Source organism: Lytechinus variegatus, chromosome 2 (genome assembly GCF_018143015.1).
Source record: "Lytechinus variegatus isolate NC3 chromosome 2, Lvar_3.0, whole genome shotgun sequence".
Taxonomy (NCBI): Eukaryota; Metazoa; Echinodermata; class Echinoidea; order Temnopleuroida; family Toxopneustidae; genus Lytechinus; species Lytechinus variegatus.
The window spans coordinates 32198830-32213486 of record NC_054741.1 but is presented as its reverse complement, the minus strand read 5'-3'; the positions used below and the strand labels follow the sequence as shown (position 1 = coordinate 32213486).

The following is a 14657-nucleotide window of genomic DNA, read 5'->3' as shown; positions in this document are numbered from 1 at the left end:
CCAACACTGTGAGTCAATGTTGGTAAATCCCTGGCTAAACTAAAGTTGTCAAGCCACAGCTTGCCTGACTTTTCAAATTTCTGATAAATAATACTTGAGAGAAACTTAGAAAGAAAAGAGTGAAAAACATCATAAATGTAATAATTACCTTGAGCTGTGCCAAGATGAATGGTGACCAAAGCTATGCATGCCGCCAGCAGTCCCCCAAAATGGGGCGTTGCCATACTTGGAGTCAGAACGGCTCAGCCGTTATCAAAATCAAGGAAAGTAGATGAGGATTCCAGTTAAAATCCAACTTTAGGAACTTGTACCAATTCAACGACAAGGGGGAATAAACTATCTTAACATGGTAGTCAGAATTGGAAGATGGATGAGGGAAAGGAGATCTGAGATTCAAAGATTCAAAGAGTACACACTCCAGAGCTATGCACTCCTTGAGAAATCGCCTGTCTGGTGTGAAAACTTTATATAACTGATCATAATATGCTTCTCTCTCTCTCCGTGTCTCTCTTTTCTCCCTCCTCTATATCTCATCCTCTTTCTCTCTCTCTCTGTCTCATATATGGTCACTCTTGTAACTCACAGTAGACGAATCTCACAATATTTAACGATAAATGAGTGGGTGAGGGATGTAAGGTGTGTTTAAGTGTGTGTGTGTGCTCCATTTTTAATGGGAAAACACAAAGCCAACACCCATTCTCCAGTCTTCTTCACTTCTTTCCCTCTCTCTCCCTCTCTCTCTGATTCCCTCTCCTCTATTCATACTTCATATTTCCTCTGGAAGTACGCCTAACAATGGGGAGGGCCGCTGATTGGTTAAGACTAACAAACCCTGAAAAAGTTGCATACCAATCACTGAAGGCCGCATAAACAATATGTGGGAACCTCCCAAACTTGACACTGTCTATGTCTCCATCAAACGTGTGGAATATTGGAGGGCCGATCAAAGATGTGTTATTGTTTCAAACCTTTTGTGTGTGTATTGAGTCCTTCAAAATTACTACATTTATTCCTGACTGCTCAAGCAGATGAAAAGCATGCACAGCAAATCTTCTGTTATACCGTATATTACATGATTAAAATGGATGCAGAACAGTAGCAGGCTTCCAGCAAATCAACTCCCATAAACAAACTAGACTCATATTTTGATTCTTAAGGGTGAAAAAAAATCAAGACTAAAATCAATCTAGACCCATAAATAAATCTAGAGTCATATTTTGACTCATAAGGGTAAAAATAAAAATATACTTTCAGGTCTCCAATAGCAAATGACATTTTGATTTAAGATTTATTTGTGAAAATGTTATCAATGTGATCATGAGACTACTATAGGAAAATAATTTCTTGAAACCACATGACTTACTGTACATAGAAAATCAAAATCACTGAAACAGATCAAAAGTTTGAACAAAATTAAATATATTAAGAAAATTATGAACATTTGGATCATTAACAATATATGCTATGGAGATCCTCCAATTGGCAAAGCAGCCAAGAGGTGTGATTTCATGCATACACAACTCTCCACTGAGGGACCATAAATAATAATTTTAAATAACTTTTCTAATTCTAATAATATCACAAACTATTGAGGGAAACCTGTGTCCTCCCGCAGAAAGAACCCATGATCTCTAATAGACTTGATAAAATAGACAATGTAAGTGAAATATGTAGAAAAGCAATGGGGAATATGTTCATATATGACATCACACATCTTGATGTTGCCAATTGGAAGAACTCATGATCTCAACATGCAAATGCTCATAACTTTAGTTTTAAATATTCAATTTTTCTCAAAGTCAAATATATCTGTTTCTTTCATTTTTCTGTTTTTAGCAATTCAATTGGTTTGAAGGGTTTCATTCTCTTTTAAAAGTAGAACAGTAGACAACCTAGTATTCAGTTAGCACATCTTTGCAGGAGAGAAGGGGGGGGGGATAAAATTATCATTATAAATGTAATGAAAGCCAAAAAAATCTATTATTTCTGTTTAAAGGGCTAGTATTCAATTAAAAACTGAAGCCATAATTTCAAGTTTTCAATCTTTATGAGAAAAAGAAATAATTTAACCAGGAATCATTTCATTAAATATTTTTCCCTCTGGCTAGAAACGCTATCTGCATTTTGTTCCAGTGTCAGCTTGCTAATTCAAGATCCTTGGCAATGATATGGATACAAGTTTGAGCAGTACTTTCACAAGAAAAGAAAGATGCTAAGTATACCGTATTACCTTACTCCCGAGTTTTGAATCAAATACCAGTCAAGACTCTATATCGCATTATACTGTGTCATATGAAAAAAATGAAAAATGTTATGGTACAGATTCATTGACAAAAGTAAGGGTCAAGTACACTGTTTGTTGTAATTCTTAAAAATAAAGTTGTTTTATTATTCAATCATATTGCTTTTTGACTTAAAAATCTCCATATCTTAAGACATCACAGCACATCAACAATGATTGTGAAATGCATCCAATGGATCATAAAAATTATTAAAGTACAGATATAGATGAAGCGGAAGGAAAACTACTGTCTCTTATCTGCCCATGTTGGTATCATTATTAATCCATACATGGCCAGGTGGGTGTTTCACAAAGAATTGCGCTTCCTAGCTGCTTGTTTTGTCGCATTTACGCTGCAACATGTTTGTGCCCTCTGCGTTTGTTGGTTGCAAACAGAACTCTATATTTCATTGAATGTGAAATGTCGCATTATTGCACAAATAATATTGGCCATACGTGTTGTACAACGCCTCAGAAGTTAGTGAAAAATACGAACAATAATCAATTTTCCTACGTTAATCTATGAAAATAAAGAAAATTTTAAGAGCGAAAGGAAAATCCCTAAAACACGCATCTGATTTGCAGCAGCAGCAATGCGTATTCAACCAGTAAGCCCTACGCGTATTGCAACCGCATTTACTAAGCGCAGGCAAAGCGTTGAATTTTTATAGAGACGTCACCTTTTCCTGACCCGGGCAACAGGACATTAAGGACAGTACATTTATGACAGTATGTGTGCAACGGTACAAATGTTTGACATTCAGCATCCCATTTGCTTGCGTACAACAAGCTAAGTAGGCAGTGTACAAAAGGAAAAATAAACTGAAACTTGATAATTCAGTCTGAATTTCTTTTATGTATTTATTTAGCGGTCCATTAGGTCTGGACAAATTTGCACCGGTGTCCGCCATCATCGGGAGGGCACTGTTTGACAGCCTAGTTGGACTCAGGTTTAGAAAAGAGGCCACCCCAAGCACACCTGCTGCTGGACTTTCCTAAATGACTTTGAGGCCTGTAACCTGAAATCTTTCAGGGTGAAAGAGGGTGCAAATGACCAACCGAGATGGCGACAGTGCAGGAGGAACTAAAAAGCTTTATAAGTGTCATACCACCCTTTCACACAGAAAAACAAACGTAATTTGAATGTTTCCAGTGAAAAATAAGGCTAATGAAAAATTTTTATCATGTGTGAAACCAAACCAGAACATAATTAGAATCACAAACGCTAATCACAACCACGTATTCAAATTCTACTCCGGAGGTTAATTCCAGTTTAGTTTCACTCAAATTTACAATTTTTGAGTGAGCGTGTGAAAGGTCCGATGATTCTAAAGACGAATAGCAATCATGATGATCCAAGATTCACATGTAAAATCCCTAGATTCTATTTCCCATTGTCACTACTAAGGCTTGCATCATAATCTGAAGAAGAGGCATGTCTGTGTTTCCTTTCCTTTGATGACTTGTGATGGCTATGTTTATGCTTATCCCCATGTCTGTGTTTTGATTTCTTTATCTGTAGATGGGGAAAAAAAAGAAAATGAAAAATGAAACTGGCTACTACATTTTTTAAATTGATATCGCATTTTAATTCAAACAAAACATTAAGTTTTAGTTTTATGGACTATAGTGGTAATGCGAAATTACAGTGCTTTTTTTGATATTATCTTAAATAGAATAGACTGAAATGAATAGGATATTCAACAGTTACAGTTCTTTTATTTGGTTTATGTCACTGTTGAAAATGTGCTTATGTATTGTGGATATTGGTATACATGATCTAGTATCCTGTTAAACAGATAAAAAAGGCTTACAGTATTATCAAATGTAACTCTTTAGTTCATGATTTCATTAAGAATTTTTTACGATTTATTCAAGCAGATGTTCATTTCTAAAGAAGCACAAAATAAAGTACGGCAGTAGATACCTTTTTGATCTTGCTATTCGAAGCCGCTAGTTTCATTGGAAAATCAGAGGAGTGAATATTTGCAAATATCCATTTGTATCAATCATCTCTTACATCAATAAACAAACTGGAATTTGGACACATAACATGGCATCAATACCTGAGCAATATTACGCTGAAAAATTTGGCCAGATTGCATCAAGTAGCCTTTAATTTATGAAAAAAGTAAAAAAAAAAAATTGACTTTTCAATACTGAAACCAGATTTTGACACTTTTCCACTCGTTTGAGGTGAATGAAAATTTAAAATGTGATCATTAGAATATTGTTATACATTATTGTAAATGTCACATGATTGCCCACACATGCCAGGTCTAGTAAATTTGAGTGATATTTAAGGACATATTGCATAATTTCTTTTTGCATGCCTCTGAATAATGTACTGCAAACCAGACCAAGATACAGCAGAAAAGTAATTATCATCACAATAGCATATTTCCCTTTATATATGACTTACAGGTAGAGTCATGCGGGAATCTTTTGGCAGGAAATGTTCAGCAAAGTACCTGACTGACAAACTTTCTGCTGGCGAATTTGAACCATGTTCAAAGGGATTTTGTTTGCTGTTACTCCATTTCATTTAAAACCTCCTTAATTTAATGGGCCTTATATTTCAAGACAAAGTATAGGCACAAAACTATAAGGTCTAAAATTAATATTGCATAACTTTTAAACAAAAAAGTTATCAAGCAGAATAACATGTAATAGACACTTTATAGACACTCCATACACTATATGGACTAAATTCTGAGTAAAAGAAGTTGATCATTCAAGTCATGCATGAATGAGCGAACATCACAGGCAAAAATGTAATTTTTTCAAAGTGCAAATTAGACATTTTTAAACAATTTTCAATAAACTGAATGGATTTAGTATTTCAAATACAGACCAAAAATTAGCAATGTTAGATTTGAATATCAATATGATGGAAGTCACAATCAATTCTAACTATTCATGACTGTGTTTTGACTTCTTTATCTGTAGATGGAAAAAAAAGTAATGAACAATATAATCATGTTTATCTTGGGATAAAACCAAAAGTAGACTTATATTAAAAAACACAAATAGCGTAAATTGTTATTCATGCAATGGTGCAATATTTCACATTTGGTCAAAGAAAGAAAAACTCTATTCAACTCTGCTATGCCTCGTTGAGCAGAGCATCTTTCTTTTACCTCATGCAAAATCTTGTTTCATCACATTCATTCCAATTCACTATTTGTATACTATTCATAAAATCATCATAGAGTAAAAGAAGACTGAAGAATTTCTTTTTAATGTATATCGTTTGCTAATAGCACCAATCAGGCCTGCTGGAAATATGTAACATGCAACTCAATACATCTAAGTAGCACTAAAAACTGCACCTAGCTCTGCTCACCCCTGTCTCTCTCTCTCTCTCTCTCTCTCTTTCTCTCTCATTGTAAACAGAATTGAAACAATTTATGTAAAATTTACAACTTTTCAGGTATGCCCTTCCAATTAATTATGTCCTTGTGCAATGTGTAAGAGCCTATGGTATAGTTCAATCATGAAATTCCTGCATACCTTTTAGTGCCCCACACCCATATCCTGACTTTGGATACAAATTACAAAGTGACATTGTGCAATAAATTCTGTTTCTGATTCAAGAGTGAAATTGTTGTACGTGCGTGAGTGGTGATTAGTGCAAAGGGCGTTCTTACCTTTTCACGATGTGTACTCCTCCGGCTTGATGATGCTTTGGAATGCTTCTCTCTGTCCTTTCTTCTTTCTCTACTTCTGTCTCTGCTTCTTTCTCTACTTCTGTCTCTGCTTCTATCTCTGCTTCTGTCTCTGCTTCTATCTCTATTTCTGTCCCTACTTTTATGTTCATTTTTTCTCTTCTTATTCTTCTTTTCCCTCTTCCTCCTCTCTTCATCTCGTCCTTTTCTTCTCTTTGTAAAACTATCATCCTGCCTTTCAGAATGCTTTGAGGAACACTCCTGGGGAAGGTATGAAGGTGGTGGAAGCACAGGTCCATACTCCTCCTCAACACCTCCCTTACTTTCATCACTATGTACTGTATCACTAGTTCTGTTTTGATGACTACAAAGTTCTCCATTTCCTTGTTCATTATCATTATCAATTTCCAGTCTTTGTATTGATGAAGCTGGCTCATCCTGGCCAAAAGTTGGGAACCCTACTTTCTCTCCTGTAATCTGTCCTTCCCTTGAACTATCAAAACCTACAATTGAAAAAAAAAATTAAAAACAAACAGACAATTAAATCAAATGTGTTATTGTAATGTCATTTAACATGATTGATGTTAACATTGAACATGACACAGACATGTACATGAATCAACATTGAAGTATTTTAAGTTCTAACGAAGAAATAATTGATTAAAATCACTGAAATACCAAAACATATATGAAAACTTTCAGTCAAAATGCAGTATAAACTGTGCCTGCAAATTACTGCTTCTGCCCAAACATACGCCAACACACCCCCAAAAATCAGAAAATCAAACAAATAAGGAAATGCATGGCCTCCTGGGTAGAATTTGCCCCTCTTACACTTTTGTGCATTATTTTTACCACATACAAATTGGAGCCAGTGCTGTGTTTCGATACTCTGTCTCAAACACCTTTTTAGATCAAATTTGGGGTATCCAGGCAGATAATTCAGAAGTTACACAACATTTTGTACTTGCATAATGCGTATTAAAACAAAAATTGTTCTAAAACATTATTTCATGTACAAAATAATGTACAAATAATGTTTTCAGTCAATATTGATAATCATTACCCATATCTGACATCTGAGCTGGTATTGAACAAAACTGTATTGCCCTCGTCTTCATGAATATTAATAATGAGTAATTTATACTATTTCTATTTTGCTCTGTCTTTCTGCTTGTATTGACTTTGAATTTTCCACTGTCCCGCAAATAAGCATCTGAGGGTGCGTAGAAAGAGATGTACACAGATTGCTCCGCGCAGCAAGCAAAACTACACGTCATAAGGTTACAGAAGATAAGACAACCGCTGAATATGCGTCCCCAAGCCTGACGCTATCTTATAAAAATATAACAAACATACCTCCTGGTATAAACATGACACAATAAAACTCTATTCCTAAAGGGTAAAATATCTATTTTGTAATGATTTTGCTCAAGATGACTGATTTGGATTACTACATACATGTAGTATATTGAGTTGCTCTTCTATCAGGGAACACCATTTTGCAATTGTCTATTGCCGGGAAAATATTTGATCTTCCCCTCAAGCCTTCAAGGCCAGTCCATAATGCAATTTTTTTTCGTGATTGAAATTAATCAATTCAATTCTTTTCACAGAGATGTTATCAACAATTTTCATTTAAAAAAATGGAGATTAATAAAACAACAAACTACAAAAAAATAAGAAAGCAACGAGCATACATAAGAAAAGAAAGATTATACAATAAACATTCTATCAGAATCATTACAAAAATCTTCATGTTCAGACAAAACTTAAGTGTTAGAGAACTTTGTCTCACGAATTAGAGCTAATGTGTGATTCTATGCATAAATCAGCACAATTAATTCATAATGAATAAAATTACATTATAGATAAATTGTCCCCAGCCGAGACATAATGTGCGGCACACTCTTCCCCTCTATCAAAGACTTCCAATAAAAGGTCTTTCTTCTTGTAATAGATCTACATGTATATGAACTATATGCCTTTGTAAGCCTTGAAAGTGATGGGAATGTGGGTCCAGTGCTTTGACAACCTACAAATTGTTGTTGCAAAGTTTTGTATCAATAGAACAGATCAACCTTGTGTGCTGTTTATGTTGAGCAGGACATGGTACATTGCATCTATTTAGAATGGTGTTTCTCGCACCTTCACCACACAAAAAAGGTCCTTTTTTCATCACACTTCTTCCCGCCAACTTGGGTCAATATCCCACTTTACATCAATGAGAGCGGAGGGTTATGAGAAAAGGATAGATATGTGAAGTAGAAGAGGAGAGAGGGAGAGAGAGAGAGAGAGTTGTGAACAAAACAGAAATGGTATTAAAAGTGGAAAAGGATAGAGATGTACAGAGAGAGTGTGTGTGTGTGTAGGGGTTGGTGGGTGTGTTTACTTGTGCAAGAGAGAGATAGGGGAGGGGATGAGAGGGGGAGAGAGAAAGAAAAATGATAAAAAAGGGAAATGGGAATATATAAAAATGAGAGGGATAGAAGGAAAAATACAGATAAAAATACATTTTAGAAGAAAAAGAAAAAGTGAAAAAAGGAGGGAGAGGAAGAATGATACAGAAAGGGAGATGAAAAACTAAATAAAGGGAAGAGAAATCAAGCGAGATTAATAGGTAGAAAGGGGCAAGAGCTCTTTAAGTGGAAAAGTGGAAGGGAGAAAAAGAGAGACAGAGTTTGAATGAAAAATAAAAGTAGCAGAGTATGCAGGGCTTCCGATCAGATGAATTGAGTAGTTTTTTTTTTCAACTATAACAATAGCGAATATGCATGTTAGTTAAGCCATGAACTCTTTCATTCTCTTTCAATTTGAAATTAATACCTTCTAATAGTAAACTACACTCCCAAATCCCCAAATAATATACCCTACAGAACCATGAATCTTTCCTTGCTATTCCCACGTATCAAAAGGAATGTCCACTCTGATGTTAAGTCGGCTCTAATAAAAGCAGAAAAAATGTGAAGATTTGGCTAAAACAACTCAAAGAACAGATTTTTTAATATTATTTCCAATTTTGTGACATCACACGTGAGCAACATCCCCTTATGTCAGATGATATAAGTTATAAAAAAAAAATCATCTGAAGTTAAGACATGCGATTCATATCATCTGACACATTTTTTCATGCACGTTTCTGTGTGAAAGGAAAATTAAATAAAGAGGAAAATATGCATTCATCATGAACCATCTGAAATGGAATCCTTTGGACTATTTAGCAAATGGCAAATGGGTGAGCTGCTCGTATGTGACGTCATTAAAAAAAATTATAATTTATAAGTCTTTATCTCTATCATTCTTTGATTTCGCAGAACTATCATGTCTCATAATAATTTCTTTTATCAAAACCTAATTCAAATAAGGGTGAACTTCCCCATCAAGAGAAAAAATAGAGGATGACAAAGACTTTGAGGGCAGGAGTGATAAGATGATTTCTGTTCCATTTACTCCATTTACAGGAGAGACCTCCACACACTTATCGTCATGGAGATGAATCATTCATTCTTGACACCCTATAAATTTTATCGAGTTCATCCAAAATTATTTTTGTTCCGCCCTGTGTGTAGGTGTTGTACAAGTCAACACCTTGCACGGAAATGGTATTTCAAGTTGTGATCTATATATTTCTACATGAACAAAAAGAAATTCAGAATCATATTGAACATCGAAACAGGTTATGCTCTTTATTAAAAGGCCAAGTTCACCTAAACAGCAAGATGATTACAATAAAAAAAGACAATATATGAAGGTACTTCATTGGAATTGGATGGAACATATAAAAGAAAGTTATGACACTTTAATGTTTTGCATATTTTTTGCATAACAATTTTTGCAACCAGTTTTTGAGGAAGTTAATTATGTTACACTTACAGACAAATCAAACCTATTTTTTTTTCAGTTGAGATATGACAAATCAAACCTTTTATAGAAAATATGGCTTGAATGCAGTAAGTTGCAATTACTTTATCATGATTCAATCAAGAAATTCTGTTCATCAAATCTACAAAAATATTAATACCCATAAAACAATAAATTTACAAAAGCAAAATTGTATAACACCATAACTTATTTCACATTAGAATTTGATAAAAAATTTTAATGATGTGTTTTTTTCTCTCTCTCTCTCTCTCTGTCTTTCTTCACTCTGATCAACTATTTGATAGGGGTGAATTGGAACTTTTAAGTTCTAATTCACTCCAAAAATAAAGTGGGTTACATATACAATAAAACAAATAAATATCTATATTTGATGACAATAAAGACATAAAGACATGCATACTCTTCATACAAAGAACTCCAACATAGACTTTACACAAAAGTAAAGCTGGTATACCATGTGTACAACCATATTTCAATATACGAACTGTTTTCTCTTCATCTCATTATAAAAGTACCCTCTAAAAAAAGATTCTGACATTACATTCTCCCTCATTATTTGTTTTAAATAATGCATAATACTATACCAATGGATATATAACGCATTTATACATGTACATACTCAGGGGAATAAAGCACTGTAGTGAGAATCAGAACACATTCATCTTCAAACATATATAGGGCGATTTCAAGTACAGTCCGACCTCTCTTATCCGGACGCGTTGGGACCAGCACCAATCCGGATAAGGGATTAAACCGGATCTGGGAGACCCAATATTAAATACACGCAGCTGCCTCCGCAATAGTAGCTGCAAGTAATCTATTTAGTGGGCATACACAGACAATATTCACTGCAGTGTCAGTGCAAATTATAGGCGGTATTTTTACGGAAATAAAATCAATTGGTGGTCATAACTGTTGGATAATTTACCTGCTCAAATGATTGAGGTATAAATCGAGCATACCTCGAAAGAAAGAGAATGAATGACTCGATGAAACTAAGTTTTACAATTAGATCATCGCGGCGGCTATCGCAGCTTCGCAATGTCAGCCATTGTTATACTGACTGTAGGCTTAATCATGGTAGATGGCGCTGTCCGTATTGAGGCCTAGCATTAGCTATAGCGAGACATGTGTTGTTTTTTTCGCGGGAAACAAAAGAGAGCGTGATGAAATGTTAGCACTGCGCCACAATTTCATGGAAAATTATCCTGCCTAAGTTCTTTCGGTGATTTGGGTGAGATATTTTCATGAAAAATAATGTTGTTTTAGGTAGACTATATTGGAAAATATATGTAATCAAAGTGAGTTTGCGTATAGGATTTAGTTTAGATTGCAATCCCATTTACTCACGTACTAGATTGAATTGAAAAAAAAATCTCGGCAAGTGTGCGTCCGGATAATAGAAAGATCCGGATAAGGGAGGCCGGATAAGAGAGGTCGGATTCAAGTACGGTGTTGTCGCAACACCAACACCAGTCACAACACCGTACTTGAAATCACACTTGTGTTGGGATTGACCTTGGAAAATATGGCGTATTTCTGGCAGTTCGTGTTGAGCGCTGGTTTTGAATGTTGTCTGCTGAACTGAGCATTACAGCTGGTGTTGACGATCTATGTGTAATTTCCCCATTCACTAACACCAGCCCCCAGGGATTGGGAAAATCGTAATTTCATGTTCGTGTAGCTCATGAATAGGTGGCGAACACAATGAAACATCCCCGTAAATTATCTTTTACAGTTAAGATGAGCTCAAATCATTAGAGCCTTATACATTTTAATGAAAAATGATGTTTATGCTTTCCGATTCAATGCAGAGATTTTAACCTTTGGATTCTGTACAGTAAGATTTTATTGCTATTTCTCCCCCATTTCACTTCCGTCGTCGAGAATTTCTCGCATAAAGTTTGAGATGATCAGCAGCGCAGGGCAGAAGTGTGACATCATAGGGTATCGATAACACGATCGGTATAGCTCCTCTGAACCCAGCTTGGTGTTGGAGCTCGGTTTAGCAGCCTTTTCACGCTTTCAGCACCAACACCGAACACCGTACTTGAAATCACCCACTCTTTAAAAACTTCCACAAAATCTTCTTTTAAATCTCTAAGACTGTCATACCTTTTGCAGTCAGGAGTTCAGCAAGCGGTGGCCCATCGGGTTTCTTCCGATCCCCCTCACCATCACTGTCATGATCCTCCTCACTGCTGCTACTGCTTGTATCTGAGTCCAGGAAGATGGCTTGAAAGAGATCTAATGGAGGACGGGGCTTGTCATCACCCTCTCCAGTTGAATCCTGGATGGGAACTTCATATTCCATAATCTAGGTTTGGGAAGTACAATAGAATAGACATGCATGACAATACAAGAGACCATCCTAGTTTCATGTTTATTGCTCATATTGCAGTATGAGGTGTTGGGTGTGGGGGGTGGGTTATCAATTAGAAATTACGGATAAAAAAGGGGAAAAAGGGGAAAAGGGCAAATCACTATTACTCTCTCTTCAAATTTGGGCAACAATGGAAAAGAAAAAGAACTACTACTTTGAACATAAACAATTTGGTGCACAACCCTTCCTCATAATAATAATAGAAAACAAAAATAATAAATAAAGAAAAAGTACCAAATTGTATTGGTTAACCACATAACATAAATAAACTGTCCTGTTTTGAATTCCGATATTGTTCAGTCAGTTATGTTCGTTATGAGTTTTAATAAGATTTTTTTCTATTTCAGGATGTTACAGGGCATTAATTAATCACCCATATTGTTTTAAATGGGGGAGGTAGGGTTGCATTACCATAATTGGCTTTACACTACGGATCTTTCCCCTAGCAATTTTCGACAATCACTCAAAGTACATTATATGGACAACTTTTTCCGCAGATTACAAAACAGATGATTGAAGCCACTTGGCCCTTTTGTTACAAGCTCAATAATACCCTATGATCTTGAAGACTAATATGTAGTACCGGGTAATATATATCTTTATATAAACCATATTACACCCAACAATTCCATAAAAATTGTATACTGGTGTTCACCTTCACAGCACTGCATTAATCAGTGTTGACACTACAGTGGTGACTGCTGGTCAGAACCTTCGATCGCTCAAAATTTTTGAACGCAATCAATGCAATTTAAACCCAACCAACCAGCACTAAATTCCCAACAGAAACATGTAAATGATATTTCCAATGTTTAACCTTATAAGCTCTGAAAACCAACTAGTTTGGGTCCCTGTGATCCCTTTAATAACAAGGTACCAATTGGATTTGGAGGATAAAATAAATTCCACCACTAAAAATTCCCTGGTGACAACACCAGCACTGATGTCTCACCAAGTAAAAACATCTTACAATTCATTGACCTGAAACAGATAGTTTGCACCTTGCTTTAGAAAGAGCGTGATCCCAGCAGTTGCAAGTACTGACCCGAGAAGCTAAAGCAGACCGTTAATTATTGAATACAGGATACCTTTTACATGAACAAAGCCAAAGAACTGTTCTGTCTGGTCCAATTATCATGGATACTTGAACAAGAAAACATGCCTGCTGGTAATCTCTTCCAGGACTAACACTTCAGATCACTTTATCTGACTACCCTGTATTTTCATATCTTGAGAAAATTATTCAAATAAACTTTTTTAAGGAAATGAGACACAACACAGCAAAGTCTTGTCAATGGTCAAATGAAATGACAAAAGAAAATAAGCAGAGAAAATTTTGAAAGTGTAATAAGAAAAGGGGTGGTGATTGTATCAACAAGATTGGGATTAGAATCACCTCTCCATACAACCAAACTATATCATTATTTCAACTGCAACTATCATTAGGCTATGAAACTCCATCCCTTGTCTCCAAGCTTTCTTATATAAATCATTCTTTTCTCACCTTGCTCTTTCGTTGATTTTCATCATCTCGAGCCTCTTTTTTAGATCCAACATTGGCTAGGATACCAGGATGTTGGTCCCATCTTGATCTTTTCTCAGATGCTCCTCGAGGTGGCTCTTCTACATCTTTTGATGCAACTGTTATCAAGAAAGTAGTATGATGATGTGGAACTGGTGTGGTCTTAGAAATAGACATGATACATATACTTTTAAGTTCTATTCACATGGACATTCAACATATGTTCTAATTTATAAAGCACCCCCCCAAAAAAAAATTGTATGTTTTCTTATATATTATTACAAACTTTTCTTTATATCTCTTCATTTGTTCACCTTTTTAATATTTTGTATGGAACTCATTGAAAAAACAGTAAATCAGTAAAAGTAAAGGCAATGATACATTTATGAATATTTGGTTAGTAACACAATTTGCATTGAATTTATACTTGAAATTACATGTACAAACTTTGGGGTCTGACATGCACTTTTAAAATATAGAATAATTTCTGATTTGCAAGCCAGTGAGTGACTTTGTATAATATTGCTGAAAACAAAAGAAGCAAACCTTGCAATCAAAATATTCAGAGATGTTTGGCCTCTACTTGATAGGAATAACAAACACTCCTAGATTTGGGTTGGTTCCAAAAAATATTCATGTAATCCGAGAGATGAATTATGTTTACAGCTGTAGCATATAAATCCATTGTTAGTTCTCATTATAGGATAGGGCTTTTAAAAAAGTTAATGATCCAGCCCATTCCACACCATCAAGTGTTATTGTATAGCTATGAATGAATTGAAGATTGGGAGTGTGCAGATATCCAAGCAGAAAACCGCTAAGTGCATCCTTGTCTGTAAGATGGAAATGCAGCGATAACTACAAAAGTACACATTTCAAGTCATTTGAGGTTTTTTCATTTTAGCTGCAATTTACTGAGAG

At 35.3% G+C, this 14657-nt stretch overlaps 2 protein-coding genes across 3 annotated transcripts in view; both read right to left on the bottom strand.

Moving 5' to 3' along the window:
* The window catches only part of LOC121409743 (mucin-17-like), a 143850-nt gene extending 143459 nt beyond the window's left edge, over window positions 1–391 (bottom strand). Inside the window, exon 1 of the mRNA XM_041601649.1 lies at window positions 149–391. Within this exon, the coding sequence (XP_041457583.1) occupies window positions 149–224 (76 nt within the window). The 5' untranslated portion in view covers window positions 225–391. The remainder of the gene's footprint in view (window positions 1–148) is intronic.
* Window positions 392–2420: 2029 nt separating this feature from the next.
* Window positions 2421–14657, bottom strand: part of LOC121407876 (G patch domain-containing protein 1-like) — a 42471-nt gene continuing 30234 nt past the window's right edge. Inside the window, exons 14-17 of one of the 2 annotated variants that reach the window (XM_041599110.1) lie at window positions 13719–13855; window positions 11947–12148; window positions 5932–6452; window positions 2421–3797 (exon numbers count right to left, since the gene is read on the bottom strand). In XM_041599110.1, coding sequence (XP_041455044.1) covers window positions 3666–3797; window positions 5932–6452; window positions 11947–12148; window positions 13719–13855 — 992 coding nt within the window. In that variant the 3' untranslated portion in view covers window positions 2421–3665. Of the gene's footprint in view, window positions 3798–5931; window positions 6453–11946; window positions 12149–13718; window positions 13856–14657 lie in introns of those variants that run through there. The other variant, XM_041599111.1, reaches the window with a different exon arrangement.